General features: G+C 42.6%; 1 protein-coding gene across 1 annotated transcript; it reads right to left on the bottom strand.

Annotated features, from left to right (window-relative positions):
* Positions 1-134: 134 nt before the first annotated feature.
* Positions 135-20,426, bottom strand: acsl2 (acyl-CoA synthetase long chain family member 2). The gene is made up of 20 exons (XM_040019718.1): positions 20,299-20,426; positions 7,730-7,968; positions 7,522-7,636; positions 7,301-7,365; positions 7,094-7,195; positions 6,446-6,545; positions 4,916-5,094; positions 4,774-4,806; positions 4,531-4,582; positions 4,300-4,373; positions 3,921-3,998; positions 3,698-3,832; positions 2,883-3,017; positions 2,153-2,321; positions 1,978-2,066; positions 1,778-1,894; positions 1,564-1,707; positions 1,374-1,475; positions 1,211-1,282; positions 135-1,125 (listed from the first exon to the last, which is right to left on the bottom strand). Exons 2-20 carry the CDS (start codon positions 7,964-7,966, stop codon positions 985-987), a joined length of 2,139 nt encoding a protein of 712 aa, XP_039875652.1. The 5' UTR covers positions 7,967-7,968; positions 20,299-20,426; the 3' UTR covers positions 135-984.
* Between the last annotated feature and the right edge of the window lie 407 nt (positions 20,427-20,833).

Genomic DNA, 20,833 nt, shown 5'->3' on the forward strand with positions numbered 1-20,833 from the left:
GCTTAGCCGGTTGCTCGTCTTTGTGTTCTGCAATGCAGACTGTCTGATTACACGCCAATAACTGGATGAATGAAGGTGCTTTTCTAAGTTTAAGTTATAGTCATGGTTGATTTTTTTTTCTTTTCTTTTTTTTAAATATACCAAAATGAATACTTTGTGATCAGATTGGGTTTTATGTAAGTTTTTAAATAACGTCAGATGATATGTTCTGCTTCATTATTATCATCATGCAATAAACTAAATGTAAGAAAAGCAACCAGTGACTATTTTGCTGTTGTCTTCATGAGTTGATTTGTGTGCGTGTGCTTCTGCACATGCCTGAGTTTTTATGAACTGAATGATGCAAACACGTCAATTACTAATCTTTATTTACTGGCATTAGTAAATTCCTGTTTACAAATCATTTTTTCCCCCCATTCACCGCTCATTCATATTAATTGTTTAACTTGAGGTGAAGTCAGTGGTTTGAAGTAGTCACTAAGATGAAACATATTCATCAGAAGCTTATGTGACGGTGATGCAAAGACCCAACAACCATAAAATACGAACCTACAGTTAATGCAACGTCTAGGAGGACCAATGCCATAAGTGCACATAAAGAGTCCCTTTCAAAATCTTTGCTTGGGAAAGCAACAGTGCAGTGTCAATAAAAGGATCAGAGTTAATATCAGTTCTTCCTAATATCGTCTGTGCTTCTCCTCTATGCAACTAAACAATGATAATGTCCATGTAAAATCTCATTAGTGACAATGACTGGAAGGCAAATATGGATCCACTCACTTAATTTCCTTGTTTGGAATTAAGAGTGAGATGTGGTCACAGGTGGATGACAAATTTCTGGAAAACAAAATAATATTCCAGATATAACAAAATGTAGGGTTTGAGATGAGGCACTGCAGGATATTCACTCCCAGGTCCCGTTTTTGTTCTTTTATTGGACACCCCTGACCCACAGGTGTCGCGTCTGTGAGTTACTAAGTCGAGTTAGTATGCCTTCTTGTTGTACATGCTTGAAATCTGTTTCTGAAAGTGTCTGCGGATGTCGGCGCGCCTGCTTTTCAGGGTGGGCGTGAGAAGGCCGTTGGCGACACTAAACATCTCTGGATGCAGGTAAAGGTCCTTCACCTGAGACAGAAAGGTGAAGCATCGAAATCAGTTAAGTTCAGCCACTTTGTAACTTGTGCGTTTGAACCTCGATGAGTTTGCTCACTTGTTCAAACGAATTCAGCCGTGCTTCCCTCCCCACGGCGTTCATGTCCTCTAAAACTGCCTTCTTAACATCCTGTTGAAGACAGAACCAGTTTCCATTTAATCCTGCTGTGAGGACTTTAATCAGATGAAAGTTATATTCCAGAATTAGGAATTAGGCCTACAGGATTTTGGCACAGCTCCTCGTAGGACCCCACAAATCCCCGATCCTTGGCCCAGTCAACAAACACCTCTGGGTCAGGGACAACTATCCCTATTAAATAACACTGATAAGAAATGAAAGACAAAATGAAACATCGAACCGTGCCTCTGAGAACACTTCGCTTTGGATAAGAAAGCTAAAATGTGCCGTACCTGTAAACTGTCTCCATGCACAAACACCTGGAGTACAGGGACACAACGCATGTAGACGTTTTCTATCTTCTCCGGAGCGATGTATTCTCCTTGTGCCAGCTTGAAGATGTGCTTTTTTCTATCAATGATGCGCAGGGTCCCATTCTGACAAAAACAAGTGTGGTAACACAAACTCACTTGACTCATACAGGCTAGTTAGTGTGTCTTATCTTACTGGAAGCCACTGGCCCACGTCCCCGCTGTGCAGCCAGCCGTCGCTGTCCAGGGCTTCAGCCGTCTTCTCTGGATCCCTCAGGTAGCCTCTGAACACGCTGGGGCCGCGAATACAAATCTTAACGGGACAAAGCATTGAGAAGTCACCACACAGCATCCGCTGATAGGTAAAAATGTGTTCATATCTTTGCGCTGGCTGACCTCTCCCGCTCCGTTCTTGGCATAGTAATTCATCTCTGGGATGTCCACCACCTTCACCATGGCGCAGGGCAAAGGAGCACCAACATGACCTGACACAAACATACGCCTGCTGTTAACAGGAGAAACCACAACGGCATCCATCCTGAGCACCTGACAGTAGAAGAGCGTTTCCTACCTGTGCTACAGTCCCCTGGCATAGAGAACGTGCAGCCCGCTGTGCACTCAGTCTGTCCGTAACCCTCAAATATCAGACACCCCAGAGTGGCTCTGAGGAAGGACAGCACTGCTGGGGAGATCGGTGCCGAAGCGGTCAATGCAAACCTAAGATTACCCCCTAAACTCTCCTGAAAATAAATAAATAAATAAAATAAAAAAAATAAGAGTTCCTACGGTGAAGCATTTATGCAAAGCAGTTCAAACACAATCATATTGTGGATGCGAGCTCATTCCCATTTTAAAATCATATTCAACCTTGGTCATATTTTCCCATCTGTATTGATCACACCAAGCCAAAATCTTTCAGTCCTTGTTTGCCTGAACGCGTGCTTCTCCAATACACTCCCACAGGGCCAATATGCTCCGGGTGATTTTGGCACCGATTGCTGGAATAGTTGTGCCTCTCTTGTAAAGTTTGGATACAAATTTGTTGATTATTTGCAGGGCTGCTTGTCTACATGTACCACCGTGTTAAGTGCTACAAAACACAGACGAGGACAACTGCAAAGTCAGGGATTTTCAGAAAATATGGCACTTAATAGTGAAGTTTAGAGAAGAAAAGATGTTCTGTGGGCTGATTTCAGAGGAGGCCACTGCAGAGCCAAGCATATGGATGAGTAACCTACATATGAATGTAAACAGCAGCAACAGGCTGAGAAAGTATATGATCCACAATGTCAGCCACTGACCTGGATCTTGTTGAACACCAGTTTGTCCCACAGGCTGTTGTTACGTACAACCCCGCTGTTGAGCTCCGCCTGCTTTCTTTTCACAGCGTAGTTGAGCAGAGCTCTTCGAAACGGTGAGGTCACCGAACCCAGGATCTATGTAAAAAAATTGGCGAGAATGTACAAAAAACAGAAACACACCCAGGATTATGGCCGCCTTCTTAATACAAGGTTAAAAATATTGGATTGGCTATTTTTAGATAAGTCAGCAGAAGTCCTGTTCGGAGCGTTTTCCCCTTGTTACATATGCAAAGTGCTCAGTCTTAGTATTTCTGTCGTAGGGCCTTTGCCTTAAACTAAAAAGGGCTTTGACGTGACATCTATTGTGCTATATAAATAAAACAGAACTAAGGTGAATTCTCTGCGCAAATTTGAGGTATGTGCTGACATCACTGAGCACGCAAGTGTTGTGGGTTTAACGGGACTTCTAACCACACCAAGGAGCGATCTAAAAAAGAACAAGTCACACTGGAGGACGTGCACGAGAACGTTACCTTAAAAGGAAGATCAATCTAGATTTAAATCAGTCTATTTTATGGGGTTTTTTTGCTTTTCAGTTTTATTGCAATACAACAGTGGAGAGAGGACAGTGGGAAGGCAGGCAGAAAATAGTCTCATGACGGATTAAACCCAGGCCCATGCAATGGCCTTACGGCACCCGGGCTGCCTGCTGATGCCAGTGAGCTATACTGGTGCATGATTTTTACTAACGGGTGGATCTGCTGCACTTTGCACCTTGTAAAAGAAAATGAGGAGCGGGTAATGCGTTTGCTGACCTTGTCATAGATGCGATTGAGTAAACGAGGCACGACGGGAAAGAAGGTAGGCTTCAGTGTTTTAATGTCATCCATAAGAAGAGAAATGTCCCCCTGGTAAAATCCTACTCGGGCCCCGTAGCAGAACATAGAGACCTGCAATAGAAACAGATTTAATTTAGGGTTCATGCACAAAAAAGTAGGAAAGAAAGACAGAAAAGCATGTGAGAAGAGGATCAACTACCTGAATCATTCTCTCAAACATGTGGGCAAGCGGCAGGTAAGAGATCGACACGTCGTCTTGCTGGATCTCAAACGAGCCCTGAGAGAAAAACGAGAAATGAAATGAGCAAAAAAAGCACAGGGGACAGATTAGGTTGAGGCAGCGGCATACGGCGAAGCCTCGCAGGCAATCAAACATGTTGTATGGCAGAATCTTTATACAGGGGCAATTAGTTAAAGTACCTCGCAGCGACAGGAGCAATCAAACACCCAATTAATCATACCATTAGACACAGCGGGGAGGGGGACAGTTTGGAGACATGCAGACACAAGCAAATGGGAAGCGACGGTAGCTGTGAGGCTGTTCTCAATTAGACAACGAGGTGGAAGTGTAGACAGACCTCCAGGATCTTAATGACAGAGGAAGTGTTGGAGGCGATGTTGCCGTGGGTGATCATGGCTCCCTTGGGCTTCCCTGGGTAAATAAACAAAACATTATTGCAGTGCCCCTGCGCAGCAAAGGAAACTGCAGCGGTGCCATAAAGAGTGGTTGTTAGTGGGCACTGAAGGGCATTTCTCTAATGATGTGAGTGAAGGATAATTACGGAGAGGCTTATGAGATCAGACGGTACCTGTGGTTCCACTGGTGAAGCAAACCACGGCCAGATCCTGAGGCTGGGGCGGCTACAGAGGGCAGCAATAAAATATGAGAACATGACAACGGACTTCCTCCGCTCTTAATTTAAGCCCCTGCTTATGAGTGAGTGTTAATGATATCCTATTGGACAGGAGCGACGACAGAGCTGTCATGCCAGTGTTTAGGAAGGGGGAGATCAGCCTTTTACGTGAGCAGCTCTGAGAGATGACAAACTCACCACAGGATCTTTGAGGTTCCTCCTACCGATGTCCTAAGATGTGGACAAAGAGGAGTTGCTCGTATCAATTTGCACATCAGCAACGATGAGTCGATTAAAAGGGGCTACATTTAAATGGCTACGCCCCCCCACCCTAACTCACCATGAGCTGCTCCAGCTTTAAAACCTCCACCTCACAGCTCTTCGCCCTCTCCACAAAGGCCTGGCTGAAGTCGTTAAAGAGAACGAGGCAGGACAGCTTCGGAGTCGTGCCGTTCTCCTTGTTCTCTAGCAGAGATGCCGCCTTCTCCTCCCGGTCACAGATCACCACAGAGATCTCCGCTAAAAAAGCACCGAGCACACACTTGAACAGAAAGTTTGTGAAGAAATGTTCTCGTCAAAGTGTGAAATCTGTGGGGTTTTTCCACTCGGCTCTTCTGCCCGTCTCAAAAGGACTACCGAACACAGTCTCACTTTGAACTAATGAAGCCAGGATGATCGCATTTTTCACATTCAAATATTTCTCCTGTCAGAACAAATCAAACCTCTTTGAACTCGCACGCATATACTGCTGCTCAGGAACAGCTAAAACTGAGCAGGCGGGTTTACTTTTACTTCAAGTGATCAGGTGTAGCCTAGCTTTGTTTAATCTTTATACACACTCAGCCACTTTATAAGGTACACCTGCTCATTTACACAAGCATCTATGGCAGCAGCTCAGTGGTTGTAGCCACGTAGACATTAAGGACTTTGCAGCATGGATGCTGGTGCCAGATGGGCTGGTCTGAGTGTTGATCTGCTGGGGTTTTCCCACACAAACATCTCTAAGGTTTACAGAAAATGGTCTGGAAAAGTGGAAAATATCCAGCAAGCAGTGGTTCTCTGGGTGAAAATGTTGATGTGAGAGGCAAGACTGCTTTGAGCCGACAGGAAACCAGGAGCAACTCCGATAACCACCTATTTCAACCGAGGTATGTAGAAGAGATGCTCTGAACACGCTGTGCTGCACGTTCACACAGCCCACCTTAAAACAGGCCACACTGCGTTTTACTCCTGTCAGCCAATAGCAGGAAAACTGGGGCTGCAGTTTCCATAAGCTCACCAAACTTTGATAAATAAGATCAGAAAAAAAACATTGCCTAATCTGAAGCGTCTCAGTTTCTGCTGCTACATTTAGGTTGTAGGTTCAGAATTTTACGATCCACCCACAGCCTAACTTAGTATTGTAGTGACCACAGTGTACCAGTCTTCTGCTGGAAGAAATATTTTCTATGCATTTAGATAGAAATGCTTAATTTAGTTATTAGTTGGTTATTAGTTATTTACATAGGAGGGGGAAAAAAGCAAAAACAACAGGATCTACTGTGTCAGCATTTTGTAAATGTTCGGGAAGTTCTTCTTTGAGAGTTCAAATCTAGTTAAAAGCCTATAAGAGGTAGAATTATGCAGTTTTTCAGTGACAATGATTAATGCAGGACTTTTATTAGTAAAGGGTATTTTTATGCCTGTAGTACTTCTGATATTTATAGCATATTCTGTACACGATGATCTTCTTCCTTCTCCAATATTTTCTTTATTCAAAAGGGCAAAATATCCATATGCAGTTTGTATGTCTGATGTGATGAAGGTTTCACGTTTGACACCATATGTGAAACGTTTTCATTTTCGTATTTTAATGTGAAGCTTTTCTCACCAAGGTTGAGGATATGCACCATCGCCTCCAGTCCCAGTGTGTCATAGAGAGGCACCACTGCCATGGAGTAGGTGTAGCAGGCCAGCTCTGAGATGATCCACTTTGACCAGCAGAGGGAGACAAAGCAGCACTGTTACACTGAAGTCATTACCTGGGAATGACTTGGGGACTGGGATCCACTTTATGGTGCGTTTCATATTTATAAACCCATATACAACATAAACAACACTCAAGGTGTAGATCGGTCAAATGAGAGGGTTAGGGGCTCTAATAGAGCAGAAAATTGTCTTTTACTACGGCAATAATTGCCCAGTCCGACAAGTGTATTAAAATAAAATGAGACACTCTTCAATATTAGCTGCCCTGGAGACGCACATTCACCACTAGCACTGTGCTGGCAATATAAATAAAGCCAAACACAATTTCACAATAGATGGATTAAAAAAGAAAAAAAGAAGAAGAAAAAGGAAATCATAAATTCAATTTTCAAAATGTGTTTAAAAGGGCATGCTGAGCTCCGAGGGTAGAATCATCATCATCCACAAAACCTCCGCTGAGATGTGAGTTATTTAATAAATTTTTAGATCAAAGGCAGCCAAACTAGAGTGGGATGAGCTGTCACACCACAGAGCAGTGGGAGGTCCATACCTCTGGCCTGTTTTGTGCATAGATCCCAACAAACTGCTCCGGATTCGGCTGGCAACCTTTAGCCAACAGGCCAGAGCCGAGCACCTGCGCCTGCTCAGCCACCTGAAGGATTAGAGGCTCTCAGTGAACAAACAGTAAAGATCAAACACATTACATGGAAGTGCTGAGATAACTGGGAGGAATCACAGAAGTAACGATATGCCAGACCTCAGCGTAGGAGATCCACTCGTAGGGCTGACCCGGCTTCCTGAAGCCAAGACACGGGCCACTTCCTGAAGGACACAACACCGCTCTGTCAGCTCAGAAAGTCTGCTGATAGTTCTGCTATCAATCCACTTTCCAGTTTTCCTCTACTCTGTCCGGTTCCACACCGACTTCTCCATCAAAAGGAGAGTGTTTAATGACGTGTGTGTGAATGTGCGCATCACCTGAGATCATCAGGCCCCTCTGGAACATGTCGTAGGCTGTCCTGGTGTCGTCATAGTAAAACTCCAGCAGAGTGTCATCTTTGAGGATCGCCGATCGCCTGCAGCTGGGATCTCCCTGCAATAAACACCACCCTGTCACTGACAGCCCTGCAGCAATGCAGAGCATGCTAACACACGCCTAAGCCAGCAACAGCCGTCCCTCACTCACGTTAACGGCCACAGACTGGGCTTTAAGATCGCAGGGAGGGCGCATGGGTCGAGGACGGGTCACCAGCCAGTACGCTGTGATGGAGGCCAAGGCTCCTAAACCGAGCACAGAGGAGGGCGACAGGGAGAAGGAGGAGGAGAGAGGCAGAGACGGCAGAAGACTCCACAAGTCCTCCGATTCGGAGCCTTTAAGTCCTGTGCCGGAGCGAAGCGACCGCAACCACTCCTGGAAATGCATAGCTGAGGAGACAGGATGTAGAAAAGGGAAAATAAGCAGTCAAAAGGAAGAAAATTACATGGTGCATAGGGACAGATGTTAACTCTGCTGCTACTTTAAAACAACAACAAGCATATAGAGTAGCAGACTAACACTGAAGTTTTTTTTTTATTGTTTTCTGTGTGGATTCTGCTTCTTTTTTTCTCTTTTTAAACTTGATGTGTATCTGATAAATTTGATGCAGAGCTTTGTTGTCTTTGCACGACTTTTATTTATATATGTATTTATTCATTAATCTGTGTTGCGGTGAAGTTTAGCACTAAAAGAAATGTCTACGTTGTTTGGGAGCTGGGGATTTTTTTTTTTTTACTAATGATTAATCTGTTTACATAAAGCTGCAAAAACAATTTAAAACAAAAAAAGGAATTTAAAAATCCCAAGGCCAAAGTTAGCACCTCATTTTCTTCCTCACAGACCAGATTTTTTTTCCAATTTGTTTGATTTATGGCTCCAAAGATTACCTGGCTTCCAGTGTTTGCTCAGAGTGTGCTCTTTTTTTACAGTGCGGTATGAGACTGAATTCACCTCTAAAAAAAATAATAGTCATGATCGCCGCTATGTTCACTGACCTTTTGGCCTCTTCCAGAACGAGAGCTGCTCTCTCCCTCACCCTCTGCTCCAGATCTTCCACACCTGAACAACACGCTGATCATCCACGATTTCGTTTTACATGTGAAATGACAATAAAAGGCTATTCTATTCTATTCTGCTCATTTGTGAAACTACACATGTCGCTCCAGCAGCAAGACCTCCATGCTGTTTGGTTGGTGAGCCGTGAGATGTGTGGTTGCTGGATTAAGCACAAAAAAACAAAACAAAAAACCCAAAAAACACAGTATTACAGTGAGGGAGAGTATTACAGGGAGCTGAAAGTGGCAAACTTGTGGGACCTTGGTGTCTTTGCATGTTAGTGGAAGCTTTTTAAGGGCTTTCTGCAATTTATGCACATTTTCTCCTGTTTTGTGGCCAGCCAGGGAGCTTAGGTGTTGTACTTTCATTCCAACTTAGAGCTTAGTGGGGTATTTCTTGCTTTCTATCAAGAGTGGGGGGGTGGGGGGGGGGGGGGGGGTGTTTGTTTTATTGTTTTTGTCCTTGAAGACCCTGAGGTCAGTTTGCTTCCTTCCTTATTTTTCCCTTTTATTTACTTTAATGCTTTAATTGTAAATACATTCTTATGATTGTAAAACCAACGTGATTGGAGGCTCAGTTCAAGGTCGGGTGGCATTTTGTGCTAAACTCCACGTGTCCCCGTAGACTTTTCAGGGCTTTCAAAATCACTTTAACCAAGAAGGAGGCAAAGCAACATTTTCCCTTCACTCCATTTGGCAAACAGCGTGCTGGATTTAATAAGAGATTTGGGTCACATCATCAAGAATGATCAGTGTGATGATGGCGATGTGCAGCAGCACTGCAGATGAATTCAAAAATGGCCCTCTTTAAAAGCCTGCTGCACTCTGAATTTATACAGCTCATTTGTGGTGCAATTACAGCCCAGCAAAAGTGGAAAAATCTTCAGGTGGTGCACTGACAAGACGTGCCAGTTGCATGTGAGACTAGTCATGCTTCTGAAGCTCTTGGTGTGATGGAGAACTGTAAGCACATCTTTATCTATGCTGACTAATTTTTGCGAATGTAGATGCAATAACAGGACTTTTCTGTATTGACCTGGACTTTGAACTTGATCAAAACAAGTCAGTTGAGAGCTACGTTTATCTGTTCAAACTAGAGGTAGAAAAATACCCCATCAATACTGCATAGTATTGCAATATTTTGCGAGGCAATATTGTATCGATATTTTATAAAATACTCAGACTACTACAAGTCTGTGGGCCAATCTGATGCACACTGGACGCACTTGGCTCGAGAACACCATCTCGTAATTAGGAGCAAACTAATAGCTGAGTGACACAAGTAAAAATAGGACAGCAGCCTCCAACATCTACAAAAACCTCAGTGGCTACCTGGGGACTGTACTGAAATTCATCACATTTGTGATTGATTGCAACTTGTGGTGGATAAATAGTTGTCTAGAGCTTGAAGTTGTTGTACGCTCACGACCAGTTTTGGGGCCAGATTCACTAAACAGGGGAAATAGCACATGAGTCCAATCCCTAAATAGTGCTCATAGGTGTGGTTAGTTTTATGGGGGATTTATAAAAGTTGCAATGTTTTCTAAACACAGTTCCTTTTTATATCTTAAACTGCATTATTTGGCGTGAGCACCTAGCACCATCTCCAAATTGAAGGCCAAGTTCCATATAAGGGATGTCAGATTCAGGCTAGGAAGTGGGCGTCCTAAGAGAAGATGACACAACAAGAAGAGCGTTTCCTCACCCTGTCAACACTTAGGAACTGAGGGCAGTCTTCTACAGATTTGCAGTCGAGGTTTGCAGGACAATATGGCCGACGGCTCACTACCCACACAATCTGGAACAAACTGCACACAGACAATCTCTGGTCTCATAGGGCTGCCAGAAGGCCTGCCATGACAGCCCCTCACCGTCAGGCCAGTTTGCGCTGGTGACGGCAACATGTGGAGGAACGTTCTGTTCAGTGATGAGTCCAGATTCTGCCTATGCCATACGGATCATAGGTCCAAAGTGTGGATATGACACAGAGAACACTATTCCGATTGCTGCACCGATACCGTAACAGCTTTTGGTGGAGGCAGTGTGATGGTGTGGGGTGGCATCTGCCTCACTTGGAAAAAAAACTAAGCAAGGCTTGTCATCATTGGAGGCAATCTCAATGCAGAGAAATGAGGATGAGATTCTGCAACTAGTGGCATTCCCATATCTCCACACTCTTTGTCCAACCTGACAAGATGACAACGACATCTTCTAAGATGGTTTATCAGAGACTACCTCCAGAATTTGGAAGGGCTGCCTGCAGTCCTGATCTCAACCCCACTGAAGACATTTGGGATCAGCGTGGGTCCGCTGTTCGTGCCAGACTGACCAACACAATCACACTGGCTAACTTGTGACAAACACTGGTTTAAGAATAGGATGCTGTCCCACATGAGTATGTGACCAAGCTGGTGACCAGCATGAGGTGGTGGTGCCAGGTTATTCTGAGTGTGTATGAGTCTTCTACATGCTCTTCAGACTTTCATCATCCAATCAAATAAAAAGGCATCAAACAAGCCTGAATAGGACAATAAGCCGTTTGGCGATGGCAAAGAAGATTTAGCAAATTTTCATGGGCGCAAACCACATAGTCAACTCTGCTGCTCAACCCCCAAACACATTTTCCTTACAAACGTGGCATCATTTCAGGGAAATAAACAGGCTTTCCAAGGGTATAGGATTCATTGTAAAGGAGCATGGTTGCAACAAAGAAATTACGAAAACACAAATTTCCTTAATTTTTGTGCTAGGTTTATGTTATTGCAATGCATATAGCAAAATGTTTAAAATTTCAACAATATCTTATCGTCCATTTTGAGACAGTATCATATCACGGGGTGTTTAGTGATTCCCACCTCTAGTAAAAACAAAAGCCAGATCTAGCTCTGCGTCCCTATGCTTTATATGGGAAGAACGCAATACAAGGAATGAGTACATTCATTTACCTACAAGTTATTCAACTGCATATGCATCCTTCTCATTTGCAACAGTACCAATGTAAACAGTGCCGACTTTGCCTTCCGTGGCTAAAACAACTTCACAGCACATGTGCAGTCAGACCGAGAGACACAGCTCCTCTCACTAACCGCTGAAGCAGTTCAGGTTTGCAACACTGAACAACATTTTAGGAGGAATTTCAGAGGTCAGTAAAGCTACTGTTTCAACAATGTTAACATTAGCTGTTTCGCTATCAGAAATGACTAGAAATTACCATTAGCCACCTGTTATCATTAACGTAGCAGCTAGCAGTCTGCAGTTAGATAAATATGAATCATTGTTGCAGGCTGAACAAATTGCAGATTGAATACTGAGCAGAGCAGATTACGGACAAATGGACAACCAGGTGGGTTTCTGGCTGTGCAGAGCAGCGGGGGAAGGGTAGCTGAACCAAACAGAGTCCAGTGTGGAGAACTAATCCGAGCAAATACAGAGCGAAATCCAGAGCAGAGCAGCCGAATCAGACAGAAGACATGGTAAAGGGATGCAGTGGGAACGCTGGACAAGAGAGGCTGCCAGTGTTGGTCAAGTTACTTGAAAAAGTAATCAGTAACTAATTACTTCCCCCCAAAAGTAATCCCGTTACTTTACTGATTACTTATTTTCAAAAGTAATTACTTACTTAGTTACTTTTTAAAAAAACAATTTACCTGAATAGGTGATAAAGCGATAGATCTTTCAGCCCAATTCTACTTTTTCTGCATAATCCATCATACAAAATGTAATCAAATGGAAAAGTCTCTTTTTTTTAAACTTGTTTTATTAGTTTTAATCTTTTAACTTTATGCATCAAGTAAAAATTTAATTATATGCAACATTCTCTGACTTGAAGAAATTAGTTTAACATTTAAACCTATTTTCTGCACATTCCAGCACATAAAATAAAATATTTTTTGTGTTTACACTCACTCTTTCAAATAGATGCAAGTAAAACACAGCAGAAAATAAATAAAGTCAAAGACTAGCGGTCCTTTTGCTCTATTTTCACCTGTATAGCACGAGTGGGGTAGGCGGAGGTTTGCCCTGGTGCAGGTGTGCCGCAGTGGTCAGTGGAAGAATCCGCGAGTTTCTCTGTGAATTTCCCATTACCTCGTTGCGCACTCGGTGCTTGTTTAGGGTTTTTTTTTTTTTTTTTTCCCACTGTAAAAAGAAGTTTTCTTCCCACGCACAACGGACACTAATGTTTTTGTCACTTTTTATGGAATCAAACTCAAAGTAAGGTCAGTACTTCCACGCTTTAAACGCTGCACAGTCATTCTCTCTCCCCACTCGATATATTATCCATTGTTGATCTGCGCGCACACACACACACACACACACACACACACACACACACACACACACCTACCTTTTGTCACGAATGTCGCACTTGCTTACGTCACTGTCATGAGACATTCTCGCAAAACAAAAAAACAAAAACAAAAAACAAATCACGATTTTAGTAACGCAGCGTTCCTACAGGAAAGTAACGGTAATCTAATTACCGTTTTTGCGATAGTAATCCCTTACTTTACTCGTTACTTTAAAAGAGTAATCAGATTACAGTAACGCATTACTGCCCATCTCTGGAGGCTGCAGGCAAATGTGGACAAGATGATAAATTTTAACTTTAAACTACCTTTACAATAATTTAGTAAAATGTGTTTCATATCTTGTGGTAGCTGTGACGTCATTTTAAAGTGCAGGCAGTGATCGGTTCAGTCCGCTTCACAATATCTTTGTTTTAGCATAACTAATATTACACTTTATCCAAAGATCATTTATACTCCTCATATTAGTTTTCCGTAATGCTCTTCTTCTACAATAATTCAGTTACCTAAGTGTGTGTGTATTTATTACCTTCACAATTTGTAATGAAATTATCTAAGTCATTTTAAAAATGGATAAAATCTCTACACTTAACCTTTATACTTAATATTGAATATTTATTTAGGGAAAAATTAATTGAATAAATCGAGTTTTTTTTCCTGGGTGTGAGTATCAAGTCTAGTATCCTGACAACTGTAGTGGATGTTTACATATCTGTCCCCCTACACCCTGTTTATCCACATACTAAAGAAAAAAGAAAATACGAAAGAAAAAAAATAATAATATATATATATATATAAAAAAAATTCCACTTCTGAAACACAATAATCCAGCCTGAAGAGCCTGGTTTAAAAGGCCCAGCCACAGCGGACCACAGGTTTGGCACAGCTGAGAGAGAGAAGAAAAGACTCTGGGTCTATACAGGAGAGAGAGTGGTGGGGGTGGGGGGGTAGAGAGACACCAGGAAGTAATAACGATTGGCTTAAAAGAAACAGGCACCGAGGTTACTCTCAGTCATGTTCTGCCACCCTTTCATTCGCCAGAGAGAAAGAGAGACTCAGGGTGTGTACAGTAGCAACGGGGGCTGGTGGCGAGATGGGGTGAGGAGGGAGGACCGGCTGGGTCCACCCCTAATGGTTCTCTGCCAAAGACTTCATTGTTCATATCAGAACTGAATGAATCAGGGAGACACTGGGAGGGGAAAATGACACACACACACACACACACACACACACACACGCACGCACACACAAAGTGCAAGACCAGACTTCTCCCTGAAACTGCTAATTTCATCCCCTCAAGCAAACCACTTCATCTTCTACCGCACAAGGAATTCACCTCTCTGAATAAACCTCCCCTTTCCCACATTTGCTCCCCCCTCCCTGAACGCTCCTCAACCTCTCACCCATTTTCTCCCCCAGTGCCCAATTGGAGAGGGTAGCTTCCCCTTCCCTCCTGTTTAACCGGAGCTGATGCTGCGCTGCTTCCCTAGCCTGCACGGGCAAAGCAATGCCACACTCGTCCTCAGGAGGATTTATAATCTGCTTTAAGCATCAATTTATGTGAACTAAAGCTGTTCACTTCCCTCTTTACACCTGCTGAAGTCAGAGCAGCTGGTGAGCCCCTCAAGTCCTTTCACTAGGTAAATAAATTGAAAACAAAAGGGCTTTATGAAACGTGACATCAAAAAAAAAAAAAAAAAAAAAATGACAGTGTGGTGTGAAGAGAGCTTCCTGTGGCCCCTTTCTGTCTTTCTCTCTCCCTGGCCCTCCCTTCTCTCTCACTCCCATTCATTATGGCTATTGTCAAGTCCCAGACAAGAACCATTGTGCTTCCAGCTCTTACTCCCAAGAAGACAGGAGACAAAAGGAATGGCAAACACATGTGAAAATATACTGAAGGAAAACAAACTCACCTTCATTCTCTGCCAGTTCCTGCAGGGAGAGTGCGCTTTTGGCTACATTGTCATTCGGAGAGCTGCTATCGCAGCAGGGCACTCGTGACAGACGTGCACACAGTTCACACAGTAAGTGCTGTGATGTTTGAACAGTAACAGCGGATCGAAACTATATTTGGTGTAAGTAAAGGCATCCGTATGTGGAGTATATGCCAAAATGCAACACACACAAAAAAAAAAAAAAAAAAAAAAGGTTCAAGTGGAGACGACAGGCATGTCGCCATGTCCGTGCATGTTTACTCTCGCTCACAAGTGGAGACATAACCAAGAGCTATTCACTAACAGAAGTATGACAAACACATGAGTGGAACGCAGCATGTTGAAATTACAGACATAACCCCCCCAAAAAAAACACCAAAAACCGGTTTTGAGTCAAATCTGGCATGTAGTCAATAATTACAACCTCGTCAATGTTCCTTTATAACCGTCAAACATTTCGACTGCCATCAAACTAATGGGGTGTCATGGGAAAATGTTCCCGGGCAGGTGGTAAAAATAAATAAATTTAAAACGGCATGGTGGGGTTATGAATTATTGTAAGCTTGAAAGATCTAGGAGCCACAGCAGACACTGCTAAAGATTCATGTCACTGCTGAGATCAGAGGATAAGAAGAGAAGAAGAATAGACCCTGTACTGACTTGTAACATTTTCAGAGGCTGAACACTGCAATAGGACCCAAGTCTGCATGAGCCGTGGGACAGCGCAGCGTGCCCTGCACAGTCTGAAAACATTTCATTGTTGCTGCTATCACCTAATATAGCTCAGCCCTCCAACATCCTACAGCACCTGACTTCGGAGCTGGGCCAGACAAACATCTGGACTATGCAGCCACGACTGCAGGTCTAGAATGAGCACCAGCACTCTCCGGGGCAGTGTGTTTTATGCTGCACTGCAGCTGTAACATTAGGTTTCCAGATGACACCCTACTGGAGTCTCTAAATCAGCAGCAACAAAGAAACAACTTGCAGAGAGGCAATCGGGCTTGAAGCAACGTGATGTAAGACCAAAAGCTTTTCCCTGAACACAGTGAAACTGGAAGAGCTTCCCACTGACTTCAGCAAGATGCTCTCCAACACAACTGAGCCTCAATTAAACTTCTGTGATGGAAAAAAAAAATCACAGTTTTTCCTCCAGGAGTTTTTTTGTAGATGCATTTCCTGGTGTGCTTTCTTTGCAAGTCAAATTTGTGCATAAATTTTGACTCCAGTAACCACATGTGGGTCCTGGGATGAAATAAAAGTAATAAAGAGGATCACAAGTTTAAAAAAATAAAAATAAAAATTGAATAATCAAAGTCCATGTTTTACCAAGAAAACCAAATAACATGCATCTATTTTCTTCTGTTTACCCAATTCAATGTTGCACAGGAGAGCCTAGACAGGTTGCTCACACCACTAACACACATTGACACCCAGAGTCACACCTACAGCCAGTTTATAATCACTAGTTAACCTAACGCCATACATTGTGGGCTGTGGGAAAAAACTGTAAGTAATCATCCATCATTAAAGCTGACACAGGAAGAACACAGAAATTCCGCAGAGAAAGGTGACAGACTCATTTCAGACCCAGGATCTTCTTGCTGCACCATCCCCACAAAATCCCAGCAAAACTTTTATCTGTACAATTTATTTGTTAACAACAGTAAAAGTCTTACTCTTGGCAAAAGGGCGGAAATGTAAGCGTATGGAAGAGTGGTTTTTAGAGTTCAGGTGAACTACTGCAAAACCTGGCTTTATCACAAGCTTTTAATATGCTTTCAGTGTTGTAGGAAGCAGCCGTAAGCTGTCGGGATTCATGAATGTATTTTGGCAACATCACCGGCACAGTTAAGTAAAGCTCGCAAGTATAAACAAAGAGCTTGAAAGAGTGGAATTGAATTTGCTGCTCTGTTCAGATCGGTTGTGGTGGCTGTAAATGATTTTATAGAGCAGCCAAAGACTTATTTAACACACATGCACAGAGTTTCCTCTGCATTAGACAAGCAGGCAGAAATGCTCGAGATGCTTAAGAGCTGCCGTCTCCTTTCCTCGTTCGTGTTGTCACATGAAACATCGGATAACGATTTGGCTCTGTGCATCACACAGAATGTAAAAAGAGCTCTGTACAGTAGCTTTAAGAACTTTTCTGTGGTGACGGGAGCAATGCTGGGGAATGCTCCCCTCTGACCCAGAAAACTACAGGAGGTGGCACAAAGCAAGAGGGGGAAGGTTTTTATAGCTGGGAGACAGGCCACAGCATTTTGTGCCAGCACCAGAAGACCGGTGTAGTCTGCACACGCTCCATGTGCCCAGGGAGGAGAGAGTTCTGGTTGGAGGGGACCCGAAGAGAGAGGACTGCAAGACGGACACGTGAGGCTGGCCAGGCAAGCGCGGGGGGGAGAAGAAAGAATGAAACGCACGGGTGTTTTCTGGCTGTGATTCCTAAACAAAGCGTGAAGAACACAGACACATGCACGCTCGGTCCCAATGACGTTTCTCTTGTAGCAGGAAGCGAGAAAGACCACACATCCGGGATGCAGAAAACACCACTTTCCTCAAGGCGGTCAGGAGTCTCCCAGGGTCTCAAATTCACTTAAACCCAAGCGGAGATTCTCGAAAACAAAGCTACAGTTGTGCATTCTTTTGCAGACGTTTCTGGTTTCAGGTAACTAAGCAGCGCCAGGTTCAAACGTCAACATGCTGTCAAAGCTCACGTCTGACTGAGCCGGTGTATTTGTTAATTCTTAATGGTTGACTACAAACGTCAGGTGACACATTCAACACTGTAACTGTCAAATACACACAAGGGGGTGCAAAACAGATGGCAGGAGGCCATATGGACAACTCCAAACACGTTGCCTCCGAATATCTCGACACGCAAGTATTAGAAGTATGATTTAAAACGAAAGCAGATGTAACGTGTGGAAATGAACAGCGGCTGTGATTTTACACAACAAAAATGGCAGAAAACCTACAATTAGGGCTGAAATTCACTCCAACTGTAATTATCCTCAACTTGGACCACAGACAAAATTCACAGCAGCCCCCTTTTCTCTGTACCTCACTTACATTTTCCACATATAGCCTGTAAAGTTTGGGCAAGTTTAGCAGCAAAACAAACCCTCTACATATATATACGTTATCCCCAACACTGGCCTTTTAATACAGATCATGTAGATAAAATAAAGCAAAAAGGTTCATGTACAGTGGCATGCAGAATGCAAGGACGAAGAAACTACTTAAAAAATATAAGTGTCTGTACTAAATTGATTCATGCAAATGTAAGCAGCATCTTTATTGAGTGCTCTTGTTCTAAAGAATATGGCACTTCCTGCGGACTCATTCAGGCTTCCTCATCTCTGACAGGTGACCTGTGCTTGATTACAGCAGTGTCTTCAACGACAATTGACTTTTCCTTCTGCGAGTTCCACTTCAATCTAGACTCTAAAGTTAGCAAGCGCGCCATTTTTTTGTCATGCGATTGCATTTGAGAGGTTTCTCTGACAGGCAGATGACCTGTCCTGCCTCTTACCCAGTGGGTGCTGCTGGGATAGGCTTCTGATAGTAAACAGATGAAAAATGTGGTATAAAGTTTGCTTTGTGGAAATCACAGCACTCTTAATATACCAGGATGTCGCTTTCAGGTTGTGCTGATCATTGAGTCCATTGATGAAAAATTATAAAAACTATTTTTATATTCCTTAGAGGAGCTTCACATTTTTCAGTGTGAGGGGAGGGGGAAAAAAAAAAAATCACAGTTGTGGCAGTAAGTCTGGATTTGGGGAATAGAATGTTGAAAACATCTGGAATCATTAACTGATGGTACAGAAAAAAAGAACATGCTGCACGTCTTTAGAACATTATCCTACCACCACTGAGACGCACAGATAAACAGTGCCATGTTTTTGGGGTGGTTTTGCCATATAATATGAACTCTTTTTTTTTTCCCCAATAAATGAGAAAAGGTTCCACGTGTGCGACTTTAAAATCTGATGTTAATGACTGAATGATGTGTTGATTTAGTTTCAGTTTTTGTTTTATCATCATGCTGGAAATATGTTAATTAATTTAAACACAAAACATAACATGCCAACATCTTCCACTTATCCAATTCTGGGCTGCAGATGGGACTGGAGTCTTTCCTGGCTGTCACAGGGCAGGGGGCAGGACACACCCTGGAAAGACTGTCAATCTACTGCAAGGCTAATTCAGAGACAGAAAACCGTTCACGCATACAGGTGATTTAGTAACCAAGTAAGCTGACATGCACCTGTCCGGACTGTTTGGAGCAAGACTGAGTACCCAGAGAGAGCCCACACAGAGAGTGCCAAGGGTTGATTTGAAACCAAGACCTTGTTGCCGTGAGGCAACAGTGCTAACCGCCGCACCAACCCCAAAAACTGTCAAGTGAGTATCAATAATATATTTGGCGCTTTAAGTAAGCTATAAAGTGAAAATTAAAGAAGAAAAACAGCATAAAGCATCTTATTAAGGAGTTGGACCTCCATGCTCCTCGGCACTGATTCTCTAAGTATTTGAAAGTGTACTTGAGGGACACTTTCCTTCATCTGGTGTTTTGATAATAGTGGTGGTGAACACCAACACCTGGGTCCAACGGGTGTTGACTTCAGTTGCGATCTAGTGATTTGCAAAGGTCAGAGCATGTGACTGTAATCACATGCGTACTCAAAAGCATTCAGTGACCCCCTTATGAATGAAAAAGAAACCACGCCGATTGGGAGAAGCAGTTCATTACTGAGTGGAAGGAATCACTCAGAACAGCCCTGGTTTCATTTTCAGTTGACAAAAGGCCATGCCAATCGATTATTATTATTTTTCTGGTTTGTCACCATTTCATTTCACATAACCTGTGTATCTGAACTATGCTGGGAATGCATTAAGAGTAAACTGCTGGTGAATTTTTATGGGAGAAGATTATCTTGTTCTCACATCCACAATACATTCAAACAAACTCCCAATCAGCTCACAGCTTATATGCTTTAATCAGTTATTAATATTTAACCCATGCAAAAAACACAGGTGTTCAGTATTTAAATGCAACTTGATTTACGTACATAAATGTTTTATTTTTGCTTGTTTTTAAACAGAGTACACAAAAGTTTAAGAAAAATGTTTTTACCAGATGCACATTTTTCCTGCTGCCTCGAATCACTTTCAAAGAAATCTCTTTCTTTGCTTCCGTAAAACTTTTCACAAGTTAACAGGTTGATTCCTGTTCACATTCCCCCAAAATCTGCAACTATCAGCTCGGCAGCATGGGAACTCGGCGTGCTGCAGCCAAACTTAGTTTCTTTCTTTTTTCACAGTCTAAGCCTGCTCAGTTTAGCTTTGTGCTTCTTTATCAAGCTGAGACGTCTGAATACAAACTACCGAAGAAAGAGACTCTGACAGAGACTTACCAGAGTGAACGCAAGTTTCCAAACGGTCGTTAACTGAGAGCCTCACTTAATCCTGCCTCAGGTCCACAGAAATTTGCCCACCAGTCCAGCTAAACGCAATTAACCTGTGTTTCCGGTCCAAATCTTCAAAATAAAGGACTGCGCTCAAACACTGTATACAAACACACGGACTTTAAAGGAAAACAGTTGTACATGTACAATGATAATAAGGGCTAGTCTGTTCTGTTCTGTTCTGTTCTATTCTATTCTATTCTAAGAGAGGATGAGAAACACTGGGGAAAAAGACGTTATAATATGAAAAACATATTATATGTATAAATAAATAAATAACAAATAATTGTTATTTCAATATATATATATATATATATATATATATATATATATATATATATATATATATATATATATATATATATATATATATTTATCCAATTTGCATTTTATGTAGTTTGTTTCATTAAGCTTTCTTTAACTTCAAAATATTCTTTTGGTTGACTTTACATTGCGACAGACTGGCGACCTGTCCAGGTTGTAC

Source organism: Simochromis diagramma, unplaced genomic scaffold, assembly GCF_900408965.1.
Source record: "Simochromis diagramma unplaced genomic scaffold, fSimDia1.1 OVJJ01000822.1, whole genome shotgun sequence".
NCBI classification, from domain to species: Eukaryota; Metazoa; Chordata; class Actinopteri; order Cichliformes; family Cichlidae; genus Simochromis; species Simochromis diagramma.

Excerpts from the sequence above, each read along its gene's own strand:
- acsl2 (XM_040019718.1), bottom strand. The coding sequence starts at position 7,966 with ATGCATTTCCAGGAGTGGTTGCGGTCGCTTCGCTCCGGCACAGGACTT. Across the intron at positions 7,196-7,300 it reads AGTGGATCTCCTACGCTGAG|GTGGCTGAGCAGGCGCAGGT; the intron begins GTCTGGCATATC and ends CTAATCCTTCAG. Across the intron at positions 3,833-3,920 it reads TGTTTGAGAGAATGATTCAG|GTCTCTATGTTCTGCTACGG; the intron begins GTAGTTGATCCT and ends TTTCTATTGCAG.